Below are 17967 nucleotides of genomic sequence, written 5' to 3' on the forward strand. Positions count from 1 at the left end.
ACACAGCCAGAGCACACCCTAATAACAGGAATTGCTTGAAGGCAGACAGGCTGTATAAGCAGGTAGAATCAGACGTTTGCAGTTAACCCTCACGGCTATACCTGGTCTGTCCAGGTTTATGCAAGAGCTCTTGTCCTGCACAAGCAAGTTTGCTTTGTTACTTGTCTGCTGCAGGTCATTTGAAGGGGGGAATAAATGGGCAAAGGTGTCAAATTTAAGGTTTATAAGGAAAGTAGCATCTATAACTAATTTCAGTGTACAAACTGCACAACCAGCTCCGTGTTATCCTTACTGCACATATAATATTTGCTGAATAAACACTGCAGCTTCCCTTACCACTTACTGCTGTTGGTTATAGCATACCTTTTCTCTACTATAAAACAAACCTGGGGCTGATTTTGCAAAGAGTCTTCGCTATGAGAAGGGGGGCTTTATATTTCTCTAGCCCCTGTATAGCATATGTATGCTACCAGTAGATTGAGGTTTTTCTGCTCCAGGATACTTTTCAATTGGCTGTACTTCTCAACAGGGGCTAGACTAGCTGTGGGTGCACCTGAATTCAATAGCTGAATGCATTCATTAGAAGGGGTGTCCACAAACATTTGGCCAGGTCTGTATATCTGCCCCCTTCGCCACACGAGGGCAGTATCGATCATCATGCACTCTGCTGCTGCTGCTGGTGCTGCTGCTGGAGGAGGAGGCGGAGCGCGTGACGCAGTTCCTGGACCTTTTCAACACACGTGTGTGTGTGTGTGTGTGTGTGCTGAGAGTGGAGGCTGGACGGAGTGTGTTGACTATTACTGTTAAATTATTCTTTTTGTACAGTTTTAGATGAATGTGATGGTCAGTGTAGCCTCGTGAAGAACAGGCTGTTTTCCTACCCCGTGTCTTCTTCACAGCGCGAGCTGCTGAACTGCCGGCCTGCTCGGGGGAAAGGGGAGCTGTAGCCGGGGGTGCTAACGTTAGCTCGTGAGCTCGTTGGAAAGTTTGAGCAGTTTTGTACAAACATGCTGTCAGATTTTGATCTGATTGGGACCATCCAGGACGATGCAGTCGTGCCCGAGGATGAGGAGTCGGGCTCGGAGGGTGAAGAGGTGAGGAATTGCTGGGGTTTTTTGTTGTAGGGGCGCGCGGTGGTATCGGGACCAGATCGGCATCGACACATAATTAGACTCATAAACAACAAGTTGCACTTAAGCATTGTTGCATTTATTTATGCATCATATTCCAAATCTGCTCCTTACTGGCACTAGCCCCCAAGGGGGCAGTGGTGGCTCAGCGGAGCTCCGCGCCATTGGTGACAGGGTTGTGGGTTCGAGGCCCAGGCTCCTCAAGCTGCCACTGTTGGGCACCCTTGAGCAAGACCCTTTACCTTCTCTGCTCACTGCTCTGGGCACGTGTGCTCACTGTCACTGGTGTGTGTGTGTGTGTGTGTGTGTGTGTGTGTGTGTGTGTGTGTGTGTGTGCACGGATGGGTTAAAGCTGGAAGCCAAACTCCATCTGTGTCTTGTCTTGTCTATGACAGTGGTCCCCAGTCCTGGCCGTACTGGCTAAACTGGGCAAGGTAGAAAGGTAGAAGACCTCCAGGACCTGGGTTGAGGACCACTGTCCTGCCTGACCGCTGTATTCTGCACTTTAAAGGGTCTAGATCATTAAAAACTGAATTTCCCTCATTAACGTTCACTAAGGGGTCCATCTAAGCTGTGTTATTAATGCCATACAGTCCAGGTATGGAAATGAATCTGCAAAACTGGTGTATCACAGTATGGTAAATATTGTCCTGTTGCCCAGCTCTAGAAATAGCAATAGCAAATGTTCCTTCACCTTTACAGGAGCAGCCCATTGTTCTGAACAAGGAGAGGAGAGCTTTAAAAGGACGAGGCAATGGAGACTTCAGCATGGACTTTGAGTTCGGAGAGACGGATGGACTGTACAGTGAAGACTGGGCGATGGCATCTGTTCTGGCCCAGCTCAAAAAGAGGGTGAGTGCAGAGTAGTGCTGGATTGATGCACTGTGTGTTAAGAAGTATCCGGACCCATTCAGGTATGGTATTTGAAGGTTCACCCCTTACTAAAGGCAGGTGGTCAATTGCGCACACACACACACACACACACACACACACACACACACACACACAACTATAAAAGCTTAAGCCGGTAGGAATAGGAAACTCTGGAGCGGTTGCATGTGATCCTACGGTAACCGTGCCCAGTGTCCAGTGTTAAATTGAGAGGTATAAAGCCTCCCAGCACAGTTGGGCAGTGGAGCATTGGATCACCCCCTCCTCTGGACTGATAGAGCTCCAGCCAAGACCTTAGGGATGAGTTGGAGGAACGTCTGTGATCTAGAACTTGCAGAATCGTGCATTATCAGTACTTGACCCCACTTATTCTCTTGAGGCTGAATGCAAACTGACCCTCACTGCAATGTTCCAACATCTAAAGTAAACCTTTTCTAGAAGATTAGAAGCTGTAAGGGCAGGGGTGTCCTATAAATACCATTGACTATTGAACGTACATGCTCATGGTTTTTGGTCAGGGATTGAACCAAGTCCTGGACTGCACAGAATTTTAAATGGAGATTTTCCTTCAAGAGGAAATTATAGTCAAGATACTAAAGTAAACCTATAGACTAGGCTTAATCCCTAGTCTGGGAATCTGGTCTATAGTGTTTTTGTCTGTTGTTTTGTCATTTGTGAAGTGTTAGTGTTAGTGATGGTGTTAAAAAGCTGCCTATCTGGGCAGTAAGGGTTTATTAGCTCAGTAAATCACTAATATTAGATTTAATACTAATAATACTCCTACAGAAAGTGGTGGTGATTCTCCATCACTGTGTTTAGTCATTAGAACATCTCCAAAGTTCTCCTCATGGAGTCTAGTGCTATTTAGAGTTCTCCTCATATCAGCACCTGGTTTGGTAAATCAGGGCTTAATGGTGGTAAATCAGGTGAGCTGCTGCTGCTGCTGCTGCTGCTGATGGAGTTGAACACATCCTCTACGCTGTGCTGGCTGGACCGGGGGGGTGACCAGGAGAAACCTGGAGGAACCGAGCTCTGTTCTTCAGACTAGCTCACAAGATCTCACTACTTTCTTCAGAATGAGAAGCTCTCGCTCCTTTTTACTGGATTTACGTTTACCTGCAACCACACCAGCAGGTGTGTCTGAGCAGCTGAATCACCGGCCTGTATTGAGCTCCAACCCAGTTGGATGCGCTCTGTGGTGGCTGCTGTGCAGGTCTGATAGTAGTTTTAGCCCAAACATTTATTTACCACCCCCCCCCTTTCTGTTTTTTTAGAAAGCACCCACCACCCTGGATGAGAAGATAGAGAAAGTGCGCAAGAAGCGCAAAACCGAGGTAAGACTGCAACACCAGAGCTGATTTACAGGCCTGGTCTGGTTGCACTGTGTCTAACACACGCTGTTGTGATGGTGTTCAGGAGAAATCTCAGAAAGAGGGAAAGAAGAGTGATGATCCAGTCACTAAGGAAGAGGAGGAGGAGGAGGAGGACGAGGAGGATGATGGTAAGGATGATGGCAGTGAAGCTAACGAAGATGGTGATGAAGAGGATGGTGAAGATGAGGAAGATGAGTTTTCGTCAGGGGATGAAGAAATCCTTAAAAAAGCAGGTGACGTAATTTTTTGTGTTCTTGTTTTTCCTTTCTTTTAATCTTATGTTTATTAATTCTTGATATTGTTGGCTTTTATATGATTATTCTTGTTCTGTGATTGTAATTCATTTACTGTGTTATTGCACAGTGTGTTTGGGTACCCTAAAAGGTGCTTATAATATTATTATTGTTGTTATTATATTAAGATGTGTTTCTATTAGTGGTCTCAGTCTATTCAAAAGTTTAGTGCATTAATCACAACAGTATTCTGTGATTAATTATGATTAATCATAAGTTAAATGCTAGCCAGCACGTCCTTGAAATTTTGGGCGGGAGGACAAATGGGTCTATGCCTAATAAACTGTCTAGAGGAATCCTGAATATTTTTTTATTTATTATTATAATATCTCTGTGTAGTTTTGAGACTAAACAACACTCATATTCACCATTTGTTTTGGACACAGATGAAATTTGGCCTCTGCCTTTAACCCATTTGTGTAGTGAACACACACACACACACACACACACACACACACACACACAATGAACAGCGAGCACACATGCCCAGAGCGGTGGGCAGCCATTGCTGCGCTGCCCGGGAGTGGAGAGGGTCAAGGGCCTTGCTCAAGGGCCCAACAATGGCAGCTTGCCGAGCCCGGGTATCGAACCCACAACCCTGTCATCAATAGCCCGGAGCTCTACTCTCTGCACTCGAACGCGACGAAGCTCGGACACAGAAGCTTTAATGGAGAAAAAGCATCACCAATAAATGGATGATCAGTCATTGGGCTGGATTAAGAGAGGAGCAAGTGTGTGTGTGTGTGTGTGTGTAAGAGAATGAGAGTTAGTTATGAGATCCATAATCCATATTTCAGCATGAATAAAGTGCTGACTGCTGAGCTCAACAGTAGCGACGCTGTGTTTACATCTCTAAATAAAACCGCTAATACGCCACTGGGCTCTGCGAGGAGAGAGACCTACGGGAGGAAATTGGGGCCAGACTTAGTAAGATTATTCATTTGCATTTAAAAAAAGGCTAACGGATTAAAGTTTGCAGATGAATCGTGTTAACTTTGACCGCACTCATTTCTTTGTTTGTAGTTGTCCTTGTGTCCTTTCTCATACTGTTTGGTTATTGTCCACTTTTCCTCGTAGATACGCTGAGGGAGAAAGGCAAGAAGGGCAAAAAGAAGGGTGCAGAAGAGGCAAGTCCAGAGCTGCTTGTTGTTTGTCCTGTGAAACAAACAGGATAGACTGAAGCTTATATGGAACATTGGGTAACCAACAAGTTCCTCACGTTCACCTCTCTCCATCATGTTTACAGCCTGAAGCCTTCTTCGAAGATGCCTCGCAGTATGATGAGAACCTCACATTCCAGGACATGAATCTGTCCAGACCTCTGCTGAAGGTCAGATACTGTTTCACTGCTGTTGTATCATTCCTTAAATGTTCTGCTGAGGGCTTAAGTTCAGTGCTCCCAAGTTTGAAATGAGACTCTCTCAGTGGGTAACTGAAATATTGGGTAAAATTATAATGAGTATTTTGGGTGGTTATGATGACCGGTGATTAAAGCCTTTCTGTGGCTCATGATTATGACTGATAGGCGCTGTTTTAAGGTAGAGTCATGCTGCAATAAAGGCTCACAGCAAGCCTTTAATGTTGTTTATTTTATTTAAAGTATATTACATTTTAAATATCTTAATATTTATAAATATGTAAGACCTTTTATATCAGTCAGATTCTAACACCTCTTTGTGGCTCATTATAACTGGTAATTTTACCTTTTCACATCTTTACACATTTCACACTGTGTGAAGTACATGAACACGAATAAAACGGCCATTGATTCATTTTACCTAGCTAAAATCGTTTCTCCAAAGTGACTTAGAATGCTAGGGGAATGTTATATTAGATGTCTTGACAAGGGATGCACCGATCCGATACTAGGATATTGGTCGAAACCCGATTCTCGCACCACTGGTATTCTAGGCTTCATAACACAGGATCAGAGTAACCTACAGTTGTGATACACATACCTCAAACAGCAAGTGTGGTGCCCTCAACCTGTCATCATCTCTCAGCGAGTAATCCAGATCTTCCATATAAGGAGAACCGAGAAGGGAGGAGCTGCTAGCTCTTCTTTTGTCTCATAGATCTGATGTCAGATCAGCCAAAGAACCATCTACCTTGTCATCTACCTCAATTCTACTAGATAATTCCAGTAGTTTAGCTAACCTGGGTAACCCGTCACACAGTGCATCCCATATTTTAAATCCGTAGACAGGGGCTTTAATATATCTGTTTTTCTGTTGTTTGTACAGGCCATTACTACCATGGGCTTCAAGCAGCCCACGCCAATCCAGAAGGCCTGTGTGCCGGTGGGCTTGCTAGGCAAGGATATTTGCGCCTGTGCTGCTACCGGAACCGGTAAGTCAGAAGTCTGTAGTATAATCTAGCTTGTTGGAACAGCAGTGTCCCACACAGCCGGGTTTCTGAATATGTTGTATTTGTATTGTTAAGCAAAGCTAAGCTCATTTACATGATAAAGTCCTTTTTGTTTGATGTTTGCAGCTTTTTTGGTACTTTATTAGTACTTTATTCTGGTCAGCTTTAGAAGTGGAGTAATAGGCCTAATTGGTGTCACATGTAACTCAAAAGCACATCGAATCAAAGAACAGCTTTATAACTTGGTATATATATAAATATATGTATTTATTTTTAAAATATATGTTATAAGAATTATAAAAATATTTCTAAAATGATTTTTGTAGAAAACGGGGAATTCACAATATTTTTTTTTCACAATTTCAGCCAAATTCAGTTGTTACTATGCTTTTCTGTATTATTTATTTATTTATTTATTCTCTCTCTCTTTCCTTCTATCATTCTTGCACTCGCTCCCTATCTCTCTGTACCTTTCCCCAGGTAAGACTGCAGCCTTCATGTTACCTGTGCTGGAGCGTCTCATCTATAAGCCAAGAGAGACTCAGGTGACCCGCGTCCTGGTGCTGGTGCCCACCAGAGAGCTCGGCATTCAGGTGCACTCTGTTGCCCGCCAGCTCAGCCAGTTCACCACCATCGCCACATGCCTGGCAGTGGGTAAGTGCTTCCCTGTTTATACATTGTGCTTTGATTTCGTAAAGGAGACATCATTGTAGTGTCTGAATGAATGCCTGTCTGCTGCAGACAAGCTCCCATTTTAATCAAATTAAGCATCTACAGCTTTCCACAGTGTCTCACAGCGTTCAGTCGTTATTTTATGAGGAGGAGTGCGCACAGTGTCACTAATGCCAAACACAGTGCCCTGCTGTTGACAGCGCCCCCTTTTGGAGAATCTTCAACCTGATTAGTGTGAGCTAGGGAGTGATGAGGCTCCCAAAATCATGTGTATGAAGTGTTTTGCACTGTAATGCGTTTCTGAAAAATTTGCTGATGAGTACCAAATTGGCATAATCAGATTATGGCATTTACACACAGTATTCACCTTTAACATTCTTCAGCCAATGTCCTCTCATAGTCTCTTTTTTTAAATAATTTTTTAAAACTATATTTATTTACTTAGTTCTTTATTTATTCAATTTACATTATAGTATAGCTATAGCTCAGCTAGCATCCAAATATCCCTCTTATCTTAGATAATACTAAACACACAAGTCAGTATGGAGACCACAATACCCCACGTACACTACACTCTGCCTAAGTACTCTCTGAAGAGGAGGGTCTTCAGTCTGCGTTTAAAGACAGTGAGTGACTCTGCCATTCAGACGCCCAGGGGAAGTTCGTTCTTCCACCTTCTGACGATTTTTATCAGTCTTGTTCAGAATAATCGATTGATCTAGTCCCACTCATTCATTACACAGTATATGTGTAAGAGTTCCCCAGTAGTGGGTTTCAGTAAGTACCGAATCAACTGACAACCAGTTAAAATGTCCAAAATGTTAGATTTGTTTCTTTTAGGTGCTGATCTTTTTTTTTTTTTTTTTTTTACATGCAGGGACCACATGGGATTTTATGGGTTACGATATCTGTAAACAAACAAACAAAAAACAAATAAATTAACAAAAACCAAAAGAAGGAGATTTCTCAAATTTGCTTGGTTTTATTTGTCTTGGTTAGGTGGTTTGGACCTGAAGTCACAGGAAGCAGCCTTGAGGGCAGGACCTGACATCCTGATTGCCACACCTGGTCGTTTAATCGACCACTTGCACAACACTCCATCTTTTGAGCTGAGCCAGATCGAGGTCCTTATTCTGGATGAGGCTGACAGGTGAGTTTGGCTTTAGCTTTAAAAAAAAAAAAAAACCCAATACTTTTACATTGTTTTACACTCATGTGTTACAATATTATATAATTATATACATATCAATATTTATAAATGTGCAGTATGGGGATGTTTTGTTTTTTCTGAGGTTCTGTATGGTTGGAACTGACAGAATGCATCAGCAGTGGCACCAGTAGTGTATATAAAAGCTGCTACTGTTCTCTAAGTACTGACTTTCGGTGCAATAAGCTTAGAAAAGCAAATAGTAATGTAATTTATTTCAATAACAATGACTTACAGTCCTCTTCCATGCCTAATTGATTTGTCCTTCTCTATTTTTCTACAGGATGTTGGATGAATACTTCGAAGAGCAGATGAAGGAGATTATCCGGCTCTGCTCCTATCAGAGACAGACTATGTTATTCTCAGCCACCATGAGTGAAGAGGTAGCCATATTTTCAGCATCTCAGTCGTGTAGAGCTCTCAGTCATGGGTTATGTTCAGGAGGTCTAGGCCAGTGAATACTGCTCCAAATTTCCACATTTCGGGTCCCGTCACACCTGAAGTCATTTAGAATATTAGGCATGTCACAAAGCCAAAACTGCAGCTGAGGTGGGAGAGACCAGTCCAATAAGAGCAGGAACTGTGGCCAGAAATGCTTCATAGATGTCCTTTTTTTTGTCCCTTACATTATACGAAAAAGTTAGGATTTATTTTCTCAAATACAAAATATTCTCTCTAACTATACTATACTATATATGTTTTTTTTTTGTATCTACAATTTAATACTAATTGTTTTTATTATGTAGAAAAATTACAAAAACAAGCAATTTATTTCCACCAAAAATGTGTTCATAAAGAGCAACACAAGCAGTCTACTAGCCCTGCCTCGTTTCCCACACTCCTTTAGGGTTCTGAAGAAACATCTGATGGTCGTTGTGACATAATGCTTGCTTGCGCATGCTTGTAGTGTCTACAAAGAGAGCAATACGTTAACATTTAAGGCATTTAGCTGACATCTGTATCTAGAGTTACTTATGAGGTTACATGTGTTACAGAGGTGGGCCAGTGCAGTGTTAGGAGTCCTGCCTAAAGACCCTTATTGGTGTAACACATCATAGTCATGCAGACCTGGGTAGCCCATGGCTATGTGGTAGCCCATTGGCAAGTAGTGATGTTATCGGTTGCGCCACTCCAACCACCAACTGCTTGCCAACAATAATGACTATAGTAATATCATAAGTACTTATGTTGAAATTAAAGTCTCTTCAGTGTCTCTTTACTAATTTCTTTAGTAATTTTGCAGAATAGAATTCAAAGACAAAACTTTTAAATTATATGACTGACCACTGTGCAGCTGACACACCCATTCCCCTGAAAAGGCTAATGTGTTCCTGCGTTTACAGCAAAAACGCTCAAACAGCAGTACACAAAACATTTCATTTGAACCTTTTCCTTTTATACACCTTAAATGTGTCTACTGACCATGGGCCAAATACAACTGATCCAAAATGTGCATTTCTGTGTGTCCCAGGTGAAAGACCTGGCCTCAGTGTCACTGAAGCAGCCAGTGAGGATCTTTGTGAACAGTAACACAGACGTTGCTCCATACCTCAGGCAGGAGTTTGTGAGGATTCGACCAGCCAGAGAAGGAGACAGAGAGGCTATTGTGGCAGGTAAGAGAGAGTCTCTTCTCTCCTGTCCTTTCCTGTCCTCCCCTTTCCCTCCCTGAAGGTCAACGGTCTTTCATGTCACTCCCCTATTTCATATCATAAAAGGAAGTAAACTGTTTCTGCTTATTTTCTTTCTAACCGGCAAACAGCACTCCTCACCCGAACCTTTCAGGACCACGTGATGCTGTTCACACAGACCAAGAAGCAGGCCCACCGCATGCACATCCTCCTGGGCCTCATGGGGTTAAAGGTTGGCGAACTCCACGGCAACCTCTCTCAGACCCAGAGGTTGGAGAGTCTCAGGTACAGTGCTGACTTTCAGACGTAGAGGACACAAAGCTTGTGGACCTTGGGGGTATTTTTTTCTGTACTCCAACACTAAAGACTGTGCTCTGTGTCTGTGTCTTCCTCATAGGCGGTTTAAAGATGAACAGATTGATATCCTGGTGGCCACAGATGTGGCAGCCAGAGGTCTGGACATTGAAGGAGTCAAAACGGTGAGTTCCTCAGACAAAATTCCATTCTCATGGCGTAATTGTTCATGCAGTAGACCTTGTGATGGTGAACACTGAGTAATCAACAGACCGGTAAAGCTGTTCATTCACAGACAGTATAGAAAGACAGTAGTGTGCTCCGCTCATGCAACACTTCACCAATATTTTAAACTTTATTATAATATAATAAAAAAAAATCAAGTGGTGCCGTTCTCAAACTCAAAGAAAAGCAATCAGCAAAAAAAACCCATCAACTAAACAACCATGCCAGACACAAACACACACACTTCCTCAGAAAGCAGAAGGGAAAAAGTCTCCCAGCTGTGGCCATAAGTCCTTAGCTGACTCTGATAGAGTGCTTATGAGAGGGCCAAGAGGTCTGGGAGATAAGTAACCCTATGGCAAGCCTGAAAAGCCTGTAAGCTGTGGGGATTTGTGTCAATTCAGTGACCAGTCCAACAGTCCTCCCGCTCAGTGATTTAGACTCAGTCCAGCGGTGGATCTGGATATAAACTGCAGCAATTAGCTCAGCAATGCTTCAAACCGTTGATGTACAGCTGCTTCAGCAGCCAGCCCAGCAATCCTTCAAACCATTGATGCACAGTTGCTTCAGCAGGCAGCCCAGCAATCCTACAAGCAATTGGCATACAGTAGCCCTAGCAGCTACCCCCGCAAATCCTCCAAACTATTGATGCACAGTTGCTTCAGCAGGCAGCCCAGCAATCCTCCAAACCGTTGATGCACAGTTGCTTCAGCAGGCAGCCCAGCAACCCTACAAGCCATTGGCATACAGTAGCTCTAGCAGCTACCCCCGCAAATCCTCTGAACTATTGATGCACAGTTGCTTCAGCAGACAGCGCAGCAACCCTACAAGCCATTGGCCTACAGTAGCTCTAGCAGCTACCCCCGCAAATCCTCCGAACTATTGATGCACAGTTGCTTCAGCAGGCAGCCCAGCAATCCTCCAAACCGTTGATGCACAGTTGCTTCAGCAGGCAGCCCAGCAACCCTACAAGCCATTGGCATACAGTAGCTCTAGCAGCTACCCCCGCAAATCCTCTGAACTATTGATGCACAGTTGCTTCAGCAGACAGCGCAGCAACCCTACAAGCCATTGATGCACAGTTGCTTCAGCAGGCAGCCCAGCAACCCTACAAGCCATTGGCCTACAGTAGCTCTAGCAGCTACCCCCCCCGCAAATCCTCCGAACTATTGATGCACAGTTGCTTCAGCAGCTAGCCCAGCAATCCTCCAAACTGTTGAAACGTCAAAATGAATGCCCAAAGAACCAGTCAGAAACAAAACTCAGAAAAGAAAGGCAGGCAGTATGCACTGGTCATTCGCTCGCTCACGTCATTCACATTGTGATAAATTACATTAATAACACACCTGTCAAGTTGGTGGCACCATCTAAAATGGTCACTTTAGCACTCTTAACCTGGTGCACATCCTTTTTCAGCCTGACTCTGAACTCGGACGAGTGATAATAGGTCAATTTGATAATGGGTCACACTTCATGACATTAATTGCCTGCGATCTGTTGGCTTGGGAAGTGCACAACACTTTCAGTATTTACAGAAATGATTGAGGCTTTGTCTAGGTTTACTTTACCCAGCGTCTCTCTACTGTGCTTTTAAAGAATCTTGTTCATTGAAGTAATTTGTAAGTGTTTTCTTTTTTTTCTTTATCCTCAGGTTATAAACTTCACAATGCCAAACACAGTGAAGCACTACGTGCACAGGGTGGGCCGCACAGCGCGAGCAGGGAAAGTGGGCCGATCCGTGTCTCTGGTGGGAGAGCCTGAGAGGAAGATGTTGAAGGAGATTGTCAAAAAAGCCAAAACACCTGTCAAAGCCCGTGTTTTACCCCAAGGTAAAAGCAGAGTGCTTTGTTTAGGATGTAGGAATTCTGCGTGAACTGTGTTTATCTGGCGCTAGGTAGCATTTTACTCTGCTTTATAGCAACATTTATGTAGCATTTTTACCTCAAAATAGCAGCTTCAAAATTACGTTCCTACCACTGACCTGGGATCGGCATGCTGCTGCTGAACGGTGTAACACTGCACAACAAATGCGAGTCATATTTGTGTAAAATCCAAAATCCTGTAGTATTACTCTACCGCCTCCACATGCTTCATAACCTTCAGTGATGATTCTGTCCAGAAATGCATGTGTAAAGCACATCCCTTAGGTGTGGGTCAAAAGTGTGAACTGTAGGGGAAGCCCATGAGCAAAAAATACCAGTTATTGCATAATGCTGCTATATAATGGCTGTATCCAAAACTATGCCCTGTTCACAATGTAGTGCACTTCTTTAGGATTCTGACGGTTCATCACACAGCACTGAGCTCACACACGTAACGAGGTGTCCGAAATCATTTGTCACTTTGTGGAATTCTGCTCCCAATAGTGGTGCATGTGTGGCTGGGAAATAACAAGTCGCTGTAGGCAAAGGAGGTTATTTCTGACATGAGCTGTGTCCGAAAATGTGCCCTGTTCCCTATTATAGTGCACAACTTTGGGGAACTGCCGAAATTTTCAGTGCACTATAAAAGTGCAGTGAGTTTTGAAGACTCACATGCAGCTTTGCAGGAAACGCTGTTGCTACCATTTATAAGGGTGATCGGATACAGCCAACAGATCCCAGCTCGTAGTATGAAGGTCTGTAATACTATGAGCATGGCATATGAACCGCATGTACCGTGTATTCTCTGTATGACTGTGAGCACCGTGCTGTCAGTACCTTCACAGTTTAGTGCAAATTCACGTACCATTGCCTCCTACTGAGGCAAAACCTCAGATTATTTTGCTGGTATGTTTTCTTTGTGATAGCAGTGTTGTAAATGTGGGACTTGTGTATCTTCCAGAGGTGATTCTGAAGTTCAGAGATCTGATTGAGAAGCTGGAGAAGGATGTATACGCAGTTTTGCGCTTGGAGAAAGAAGAGAAGGAGATGGTGCACTCAGAGGCACAGGTATGGCACTATATACCTGCTCATATATTTATTGTTTATTCAGTTTCTTTTCTTGGCTTATGTGTATTTGCGTGTCTCTGTGGGTTCATCAATGTATGCGTTTCAGATCAACTCGGCCCAGAAGAAGCTAACGCAGAAAGAAGACGAGAAGCAGCCAGCGAGGACCTGGTTCCAGTCCCGTGAGGAGAGGAAGAAAGAGCGAAGTGAGTGTGTTTTCCACATGCTGGCCATCTACAGCTGGGCAGTTCATGCACATGTACTGATGATTAACGCTAAATGTGTGCCCACAGTGAACAAGGCTCTGCAGGACTTTGACCTGGCTTTAAGAGGAAAAAAGAAGCGCGCCCAGTTCTTGAAAGACGGCAAGAAGAAAGTGCTGTCGGTAGGGTCTTCTTGACTACTGTTTTCTCTCATATTTTATATGATATATTCATTGGTTTCATTTTCATGTTGGGCTTGGGATTGAAATTGATATTGAGAATCAAAGACTTTAGTGACATTGGTACCAACTACCAGATTTATGGTTCTGTGACAACCCTAGACAATGGCAAGAGCCCTTGGGGCTTCAAGTTTGGTATGGCTTGACCCATCGTCTCTCGGGGCATGTGGAAGACAAGTATCCTCCCACCTCCCCCCCCAGTTTCTGAACAGCAGAATCACTTGCTATCTTTTAACATCAACCTTTTTCAGGAGCATTTAATAGCACCTTGATATGTCATCTATTAAAGCTTTCATTGCATTTAATGCACTTATTGGGTCTTGTTCTTCTCCACAGGGTTTTGCACACTTCAGTAATCACTACGTTCAGGTTCTTGGTAATTGTGCATTACCTGTAATTTGTTGTTTGGCTTATTTCTGGCATTTCCATGGCTCAGGATTACCTTAAATTCGATTTTCTGAGGGCATGACTAGGCACTTTTGTAAGTCACTCTGCATAAGAATGGTGTACTGCTAAATGCTGTACATCTAAATGCATTTACCCAAATGAATGTGCACTCAATAAGACACCATCCTGTTTAACAGTACATCACACAGTAGGGTTAAATGTTGAATAAAAGTAGACCATGCAGATAGGCCTCCGTATCGGAACAGACTAGTTTGTGCCTGTCTTTGCTAACTATGCCCTAGTGTATAATTACTGACTACCTAACTGGTTGTATCAGCCCTCTTTTGTGCATCTGCAGCTTTCTATAGGAAATTGCTGCTCTTTCACTTTTGTTTCTGCTCTGCCCTTCCTGTTTGTGTGGTTGTGTGCGCATGCATGTATGTATACCAGGCTGAAGAAAGGGCTCAGTTTGAGATCCTGAAGTCTCAGATGTATGCTGAAAGAGTTTCGAAGCGTGGTCGCAAGCCGAAGAGAGCCAGAGCAATACCAGAGGAAGATCCCAAAACAACAGGTGGGCATCCTAAAGGGGCATCCTACTTTAAAACTAGCATTCAGTGTGTTTTTAGTGTTCTGTAGCATTCTCAACCTCACCTGGTTTGTTTGTCAGTATTCACAAATGTGTAAGCTTTTTCACCAGTCATTATTCTCTCACTACACATCCCTGAATGTATTACACAAATACATGCAAATTCACATACAACCGATGAACCCCCCCCCCCCCCCCCCCACACACACACACACACACACACACACACACACACACACACACACACACACACACACCAGCCATGAACCCCACAGCATAGTCACTGAAGTAAAGGCTAACAAATACAGATGTAATACTCAGCTTTCTCACTGTGGTGTTGACTGTCTGGTTCACTTCTGCATTGTCCATCTAGCAAGAACAAAAACAAACCTTTTAAAACTGCCTGTCCTCTAGGATCTGCCCCAGAGCACTTTTTCAGAAGTCTCTTAGTTTTCCAACTGGAAAGTCCTGTTTTAGAGATACTACAGCGCTACTGTATTGGGCCTACAGGCATTTATACCGTTTAAAAAGCTGATGCAGTCTGTTCTGAACCAAAGAGCTCACTATTTTAAACTCTGTTTTACTTGGTTAGCTTAAATCAAGCTTTCAGAAATGACCTCCATCAGTACCGATGGTTTTGTGTTGTTAATTTCCTCATTTTCTTCCCTTAGTCTCCAAACAAAATGGCAGAAAACCTACGAAGTCTGTGTTTGACAAGGAGCTCACCAACGTCAGCAAGAAAGCCCTGAAGCAGTACAGAGCAGGGTATGTTTTCTGTAAACTTGCTGCGGAATTGCAGTGAAAAGTGTGAATTAATTCGAGAACTTCTATAATGTACTTCTGTGGGTTTGTTTTTTTTCTTTCCAGGCCTTCCTTTGAGGACAGGAAAAGACTGGGTAATGCGAACAAGAAAGGAGGCCGCTTCAAATCCAAAGCAAAGTATGTTGTACGTTATTGTAGTGCTGGGCGGCATGACCAGATGATATAAGTTATATACGATTTTTGGGAGAGGTCTTCAACCAGTGGAGTGTGTGAGACCTCTCAGCTACAATCACACAGTAAATTACAAACATAGGGCTTTAACTCGCTCTCTGCCTAACGTCTCTGTTTCTCTACACACACGCGCTTCAGGCGTCCCGAACACTTTCTAATAATGTTGAGAAACTAAAGCTTTTCTGAGGGAAAACTGAGCTTTAAACACATTAATTCAATTCTGTCTAAAGTTCAATTCATAAACATTTAGATGATGTTTTATAGAATGCCTTTTTGCTGATCTACATTTTTCTTGATTGTATTACTAGTAAAAGGTTTCTCTGTCTTGGCACCGAGGTGGTGGAATGAAGTTCCCCTGAGTTTCTGAACAGCAGAATCACTTGCTATCTTTAAACGTCAACCTTTTTCAAGAGTATTTAATAGATCTATTAAAGCTGTTATTGCATTTACTCCACTTACTGCACTTACTTGTTCTTCTTCACCAGGTTCTGCCCTCTTTAGTCATCTCTACATTCAGGTTTTAGGAATTGTGCATCACCTGTGATTTGTTGTATTTGGTATTGTGTGGCTCATTTCTGGAAATTTCATGGCTTACAATTACCTTAAATTTGGGGTCTATCAACTTTTCGCTTTGGAGAATTCTTAATATGTGTGTTAGTAGTAAAGTCAGCCACTGTAAACCTATTAAAACAGGCTTACTGTTTCTTAGAGGATTCTGTGTAAAAAGAAGACAATTGGTTAGTTGATTTATGGGCAAAAAGAAATAATATATGAATGAATTAAGTACTGTAATATTCCATTAAACCAACAAAATCTTAAAATCTAAAAATACTGAGAGAATATTTTTGGTCAAACCACCCAGCCCTACATTTTTGTAATCAGCATATTTTGTTTGTTTATTTTTTAGTTTTTGAGATTGATCAGGTATTGTTTGTACATTTCTTTCAGGTACAGGAGAAAGTGAAAGGTTGGCGGACACAGCATGAAAGGCAAACATCCCTTTATTACAGTAACAAAGAACCAGTTCTACCCTCCACTACATGTGAGGGAGCAGCACATTGTATGTAGTTCAGTTGCACTGTAACTGGGCTGCTATTGAATTGGCATCATCTCAAATCCAGTCCGAAATTGGAGGAATTTCCGACCTGTTTGGAAGCCGTGCAGCGACGACTGATAATGAGATTGGTGATTAAGGAAAATGTTCAAGTTGTATGAGCCCTGCAGCAATAAAAAACTGTCTTGTAATTCTTACCTACTGCCCAGATTGACTTGTTTTTGTAATATCTGTGTTCAGTAAATAGCAGCTTGTGTGTGACGAGCTGTAAACTTGCTCGACTTCGCTTGATTCATGTTCTTGGTTATTAAAAGTGTGATAAGTCCTGCCTCATTGCCTTTTTATTGGCTGTACTCTGCTAAATTCGAGACTTAAGTGGTGCGCTGCAGGCAGTTGTTAGAGGAATATTGCCTTTTTATATTCTCAGACAAATCTCCCAGTAGGCTGCTGAAAAACATCTCCAGTCTCGTTTCTGCTCTAATTGGACTTGACCGACTCAAACTGGCTCACAATGTAACGTAAACCCCATAAGGGGTTCAGCTGGGAACCAGAGAGTGGAGACAGTTCTGTGCTATTTCAATCATGTTTGCTGCAGAATATACACATGATGAGCCATAACATTAGTACCACTAATAACTCACTGGTCACATGAAAAACATTGATTATTTCTATTATTCATCTTCAGTTTCGTCTGTCAAGGGGTGGCATATGTTAGGCAGCAGGTGACCAGTCAGTTTTGGAAGATGACAAAGATGAAAAATTAGGATGGCTAGTCTAGAGTGTATCATAGCATCTCCACAGGCAGGTGTTCCCAGTATGCTGTGGTCAGTACTTACCAAGCTTGGTCCAAGAAATAACAACCTGGTGACCCAGTGACAGGATCATAAGCATCTAAGACTCATTGATTTGATCCATGAAGGCCTCAACTCTCAACTTGCAGGACTTGTAGATCTTCGCTGTCCAAAGAAACACATGTATCTCCAAAATTTTTTAGGAGAAAGCAAAAATGCTGTTAACTTTGAATGGAAGGCAATGTAAAATAAGTTCTATATATGAGTTACATAGATCCTGTATATAAGACCAAACTAATAATGGGTCAGGATAGGAAAATATACACGCTTAATGGATATTCAGAAGGGTCGCAGTGTGCAGTTTAATGTGCAGTGTAGAAAAGGGGGTGAATGTGTGGTATGAAGGGAAGGCTGGATAAAGTGTATAAAGTGAGTGTAAAGCAGGAAAAGACTAATAGATTAGTAATAATGATAATAATAAATATGCATGAGTGTATTGGTTGCTATGTATGTGTAGGATATGTGTAAGAAGGCCTAATTAGACCCCAAAAGACAATATCCCAAAACCTCCAGGGACCAACAGCAAGCTTCCATAAACCTCTTGTTATTATTATTATTATTATATTATATTATTATATATTTATGAGTTGTTCCAGTTCAAACTAAAGAAACATGTGAAAACTATGGGAAATGGTGCCATGGAGTCT

At 42.6% G+C, this 17967-nt stretch overlaps 1 protein-coding gene across 1 annotated transcript; it reads left to right on the top strand.

The window, feature by feature from the left end:
• Positions 1–741: 741 nt before the first annotated feature.
• Positions 742–16797, top strand: ddx27 (DEAD (Asp-Glu-Ala-Asp) box polypeptide 27). Its single transcript, XM_072684807.1, has 21 exons — positions 742–1094; positions 1833–1982; positions 3296–3355; positions 3438–3627; positions 4765–4814; positions 4934–5017; positions 5931–6036; positions 6535–6708; positions 7726–7876; positions 8217–8316; positions 9405–9546; positions 9693–9846; positions 9959–10040; positions 11732–11909; positions 12904–13010; positions 13117–13213; positions 13301–13392; positions 14287–14407; positions 15094–15187; positions 15290–15361; positions 16364–16797. Exons 1-21 carry the CDS (start codon positions 1008–1010, stop codon positions 16377–16379), a joined length of 2307 nt encoding a protein of 768 aa, XP_072540908.1. The 5' UTR covers positions 742–1007; the 3' UTR covers positions 16380–16797.
• Positions 16798–17967: the final 1170 nt, after the last annotated feature.

This window comes from Salminus brasiliensis, chromosome 7, assembly GCF_030463535.1.
Source record: "Salminus brasiliensis chromosome 7, fSalBra1.hap2, whole genome shotgun sequence".
In the NCBI taxonomy this organism is placed as follows: Eukaryota; Metazoa; Chordata; class Actinopteri; order Characiformes; family Bryconidae; genus Salminus; species Salminus brasiliensis.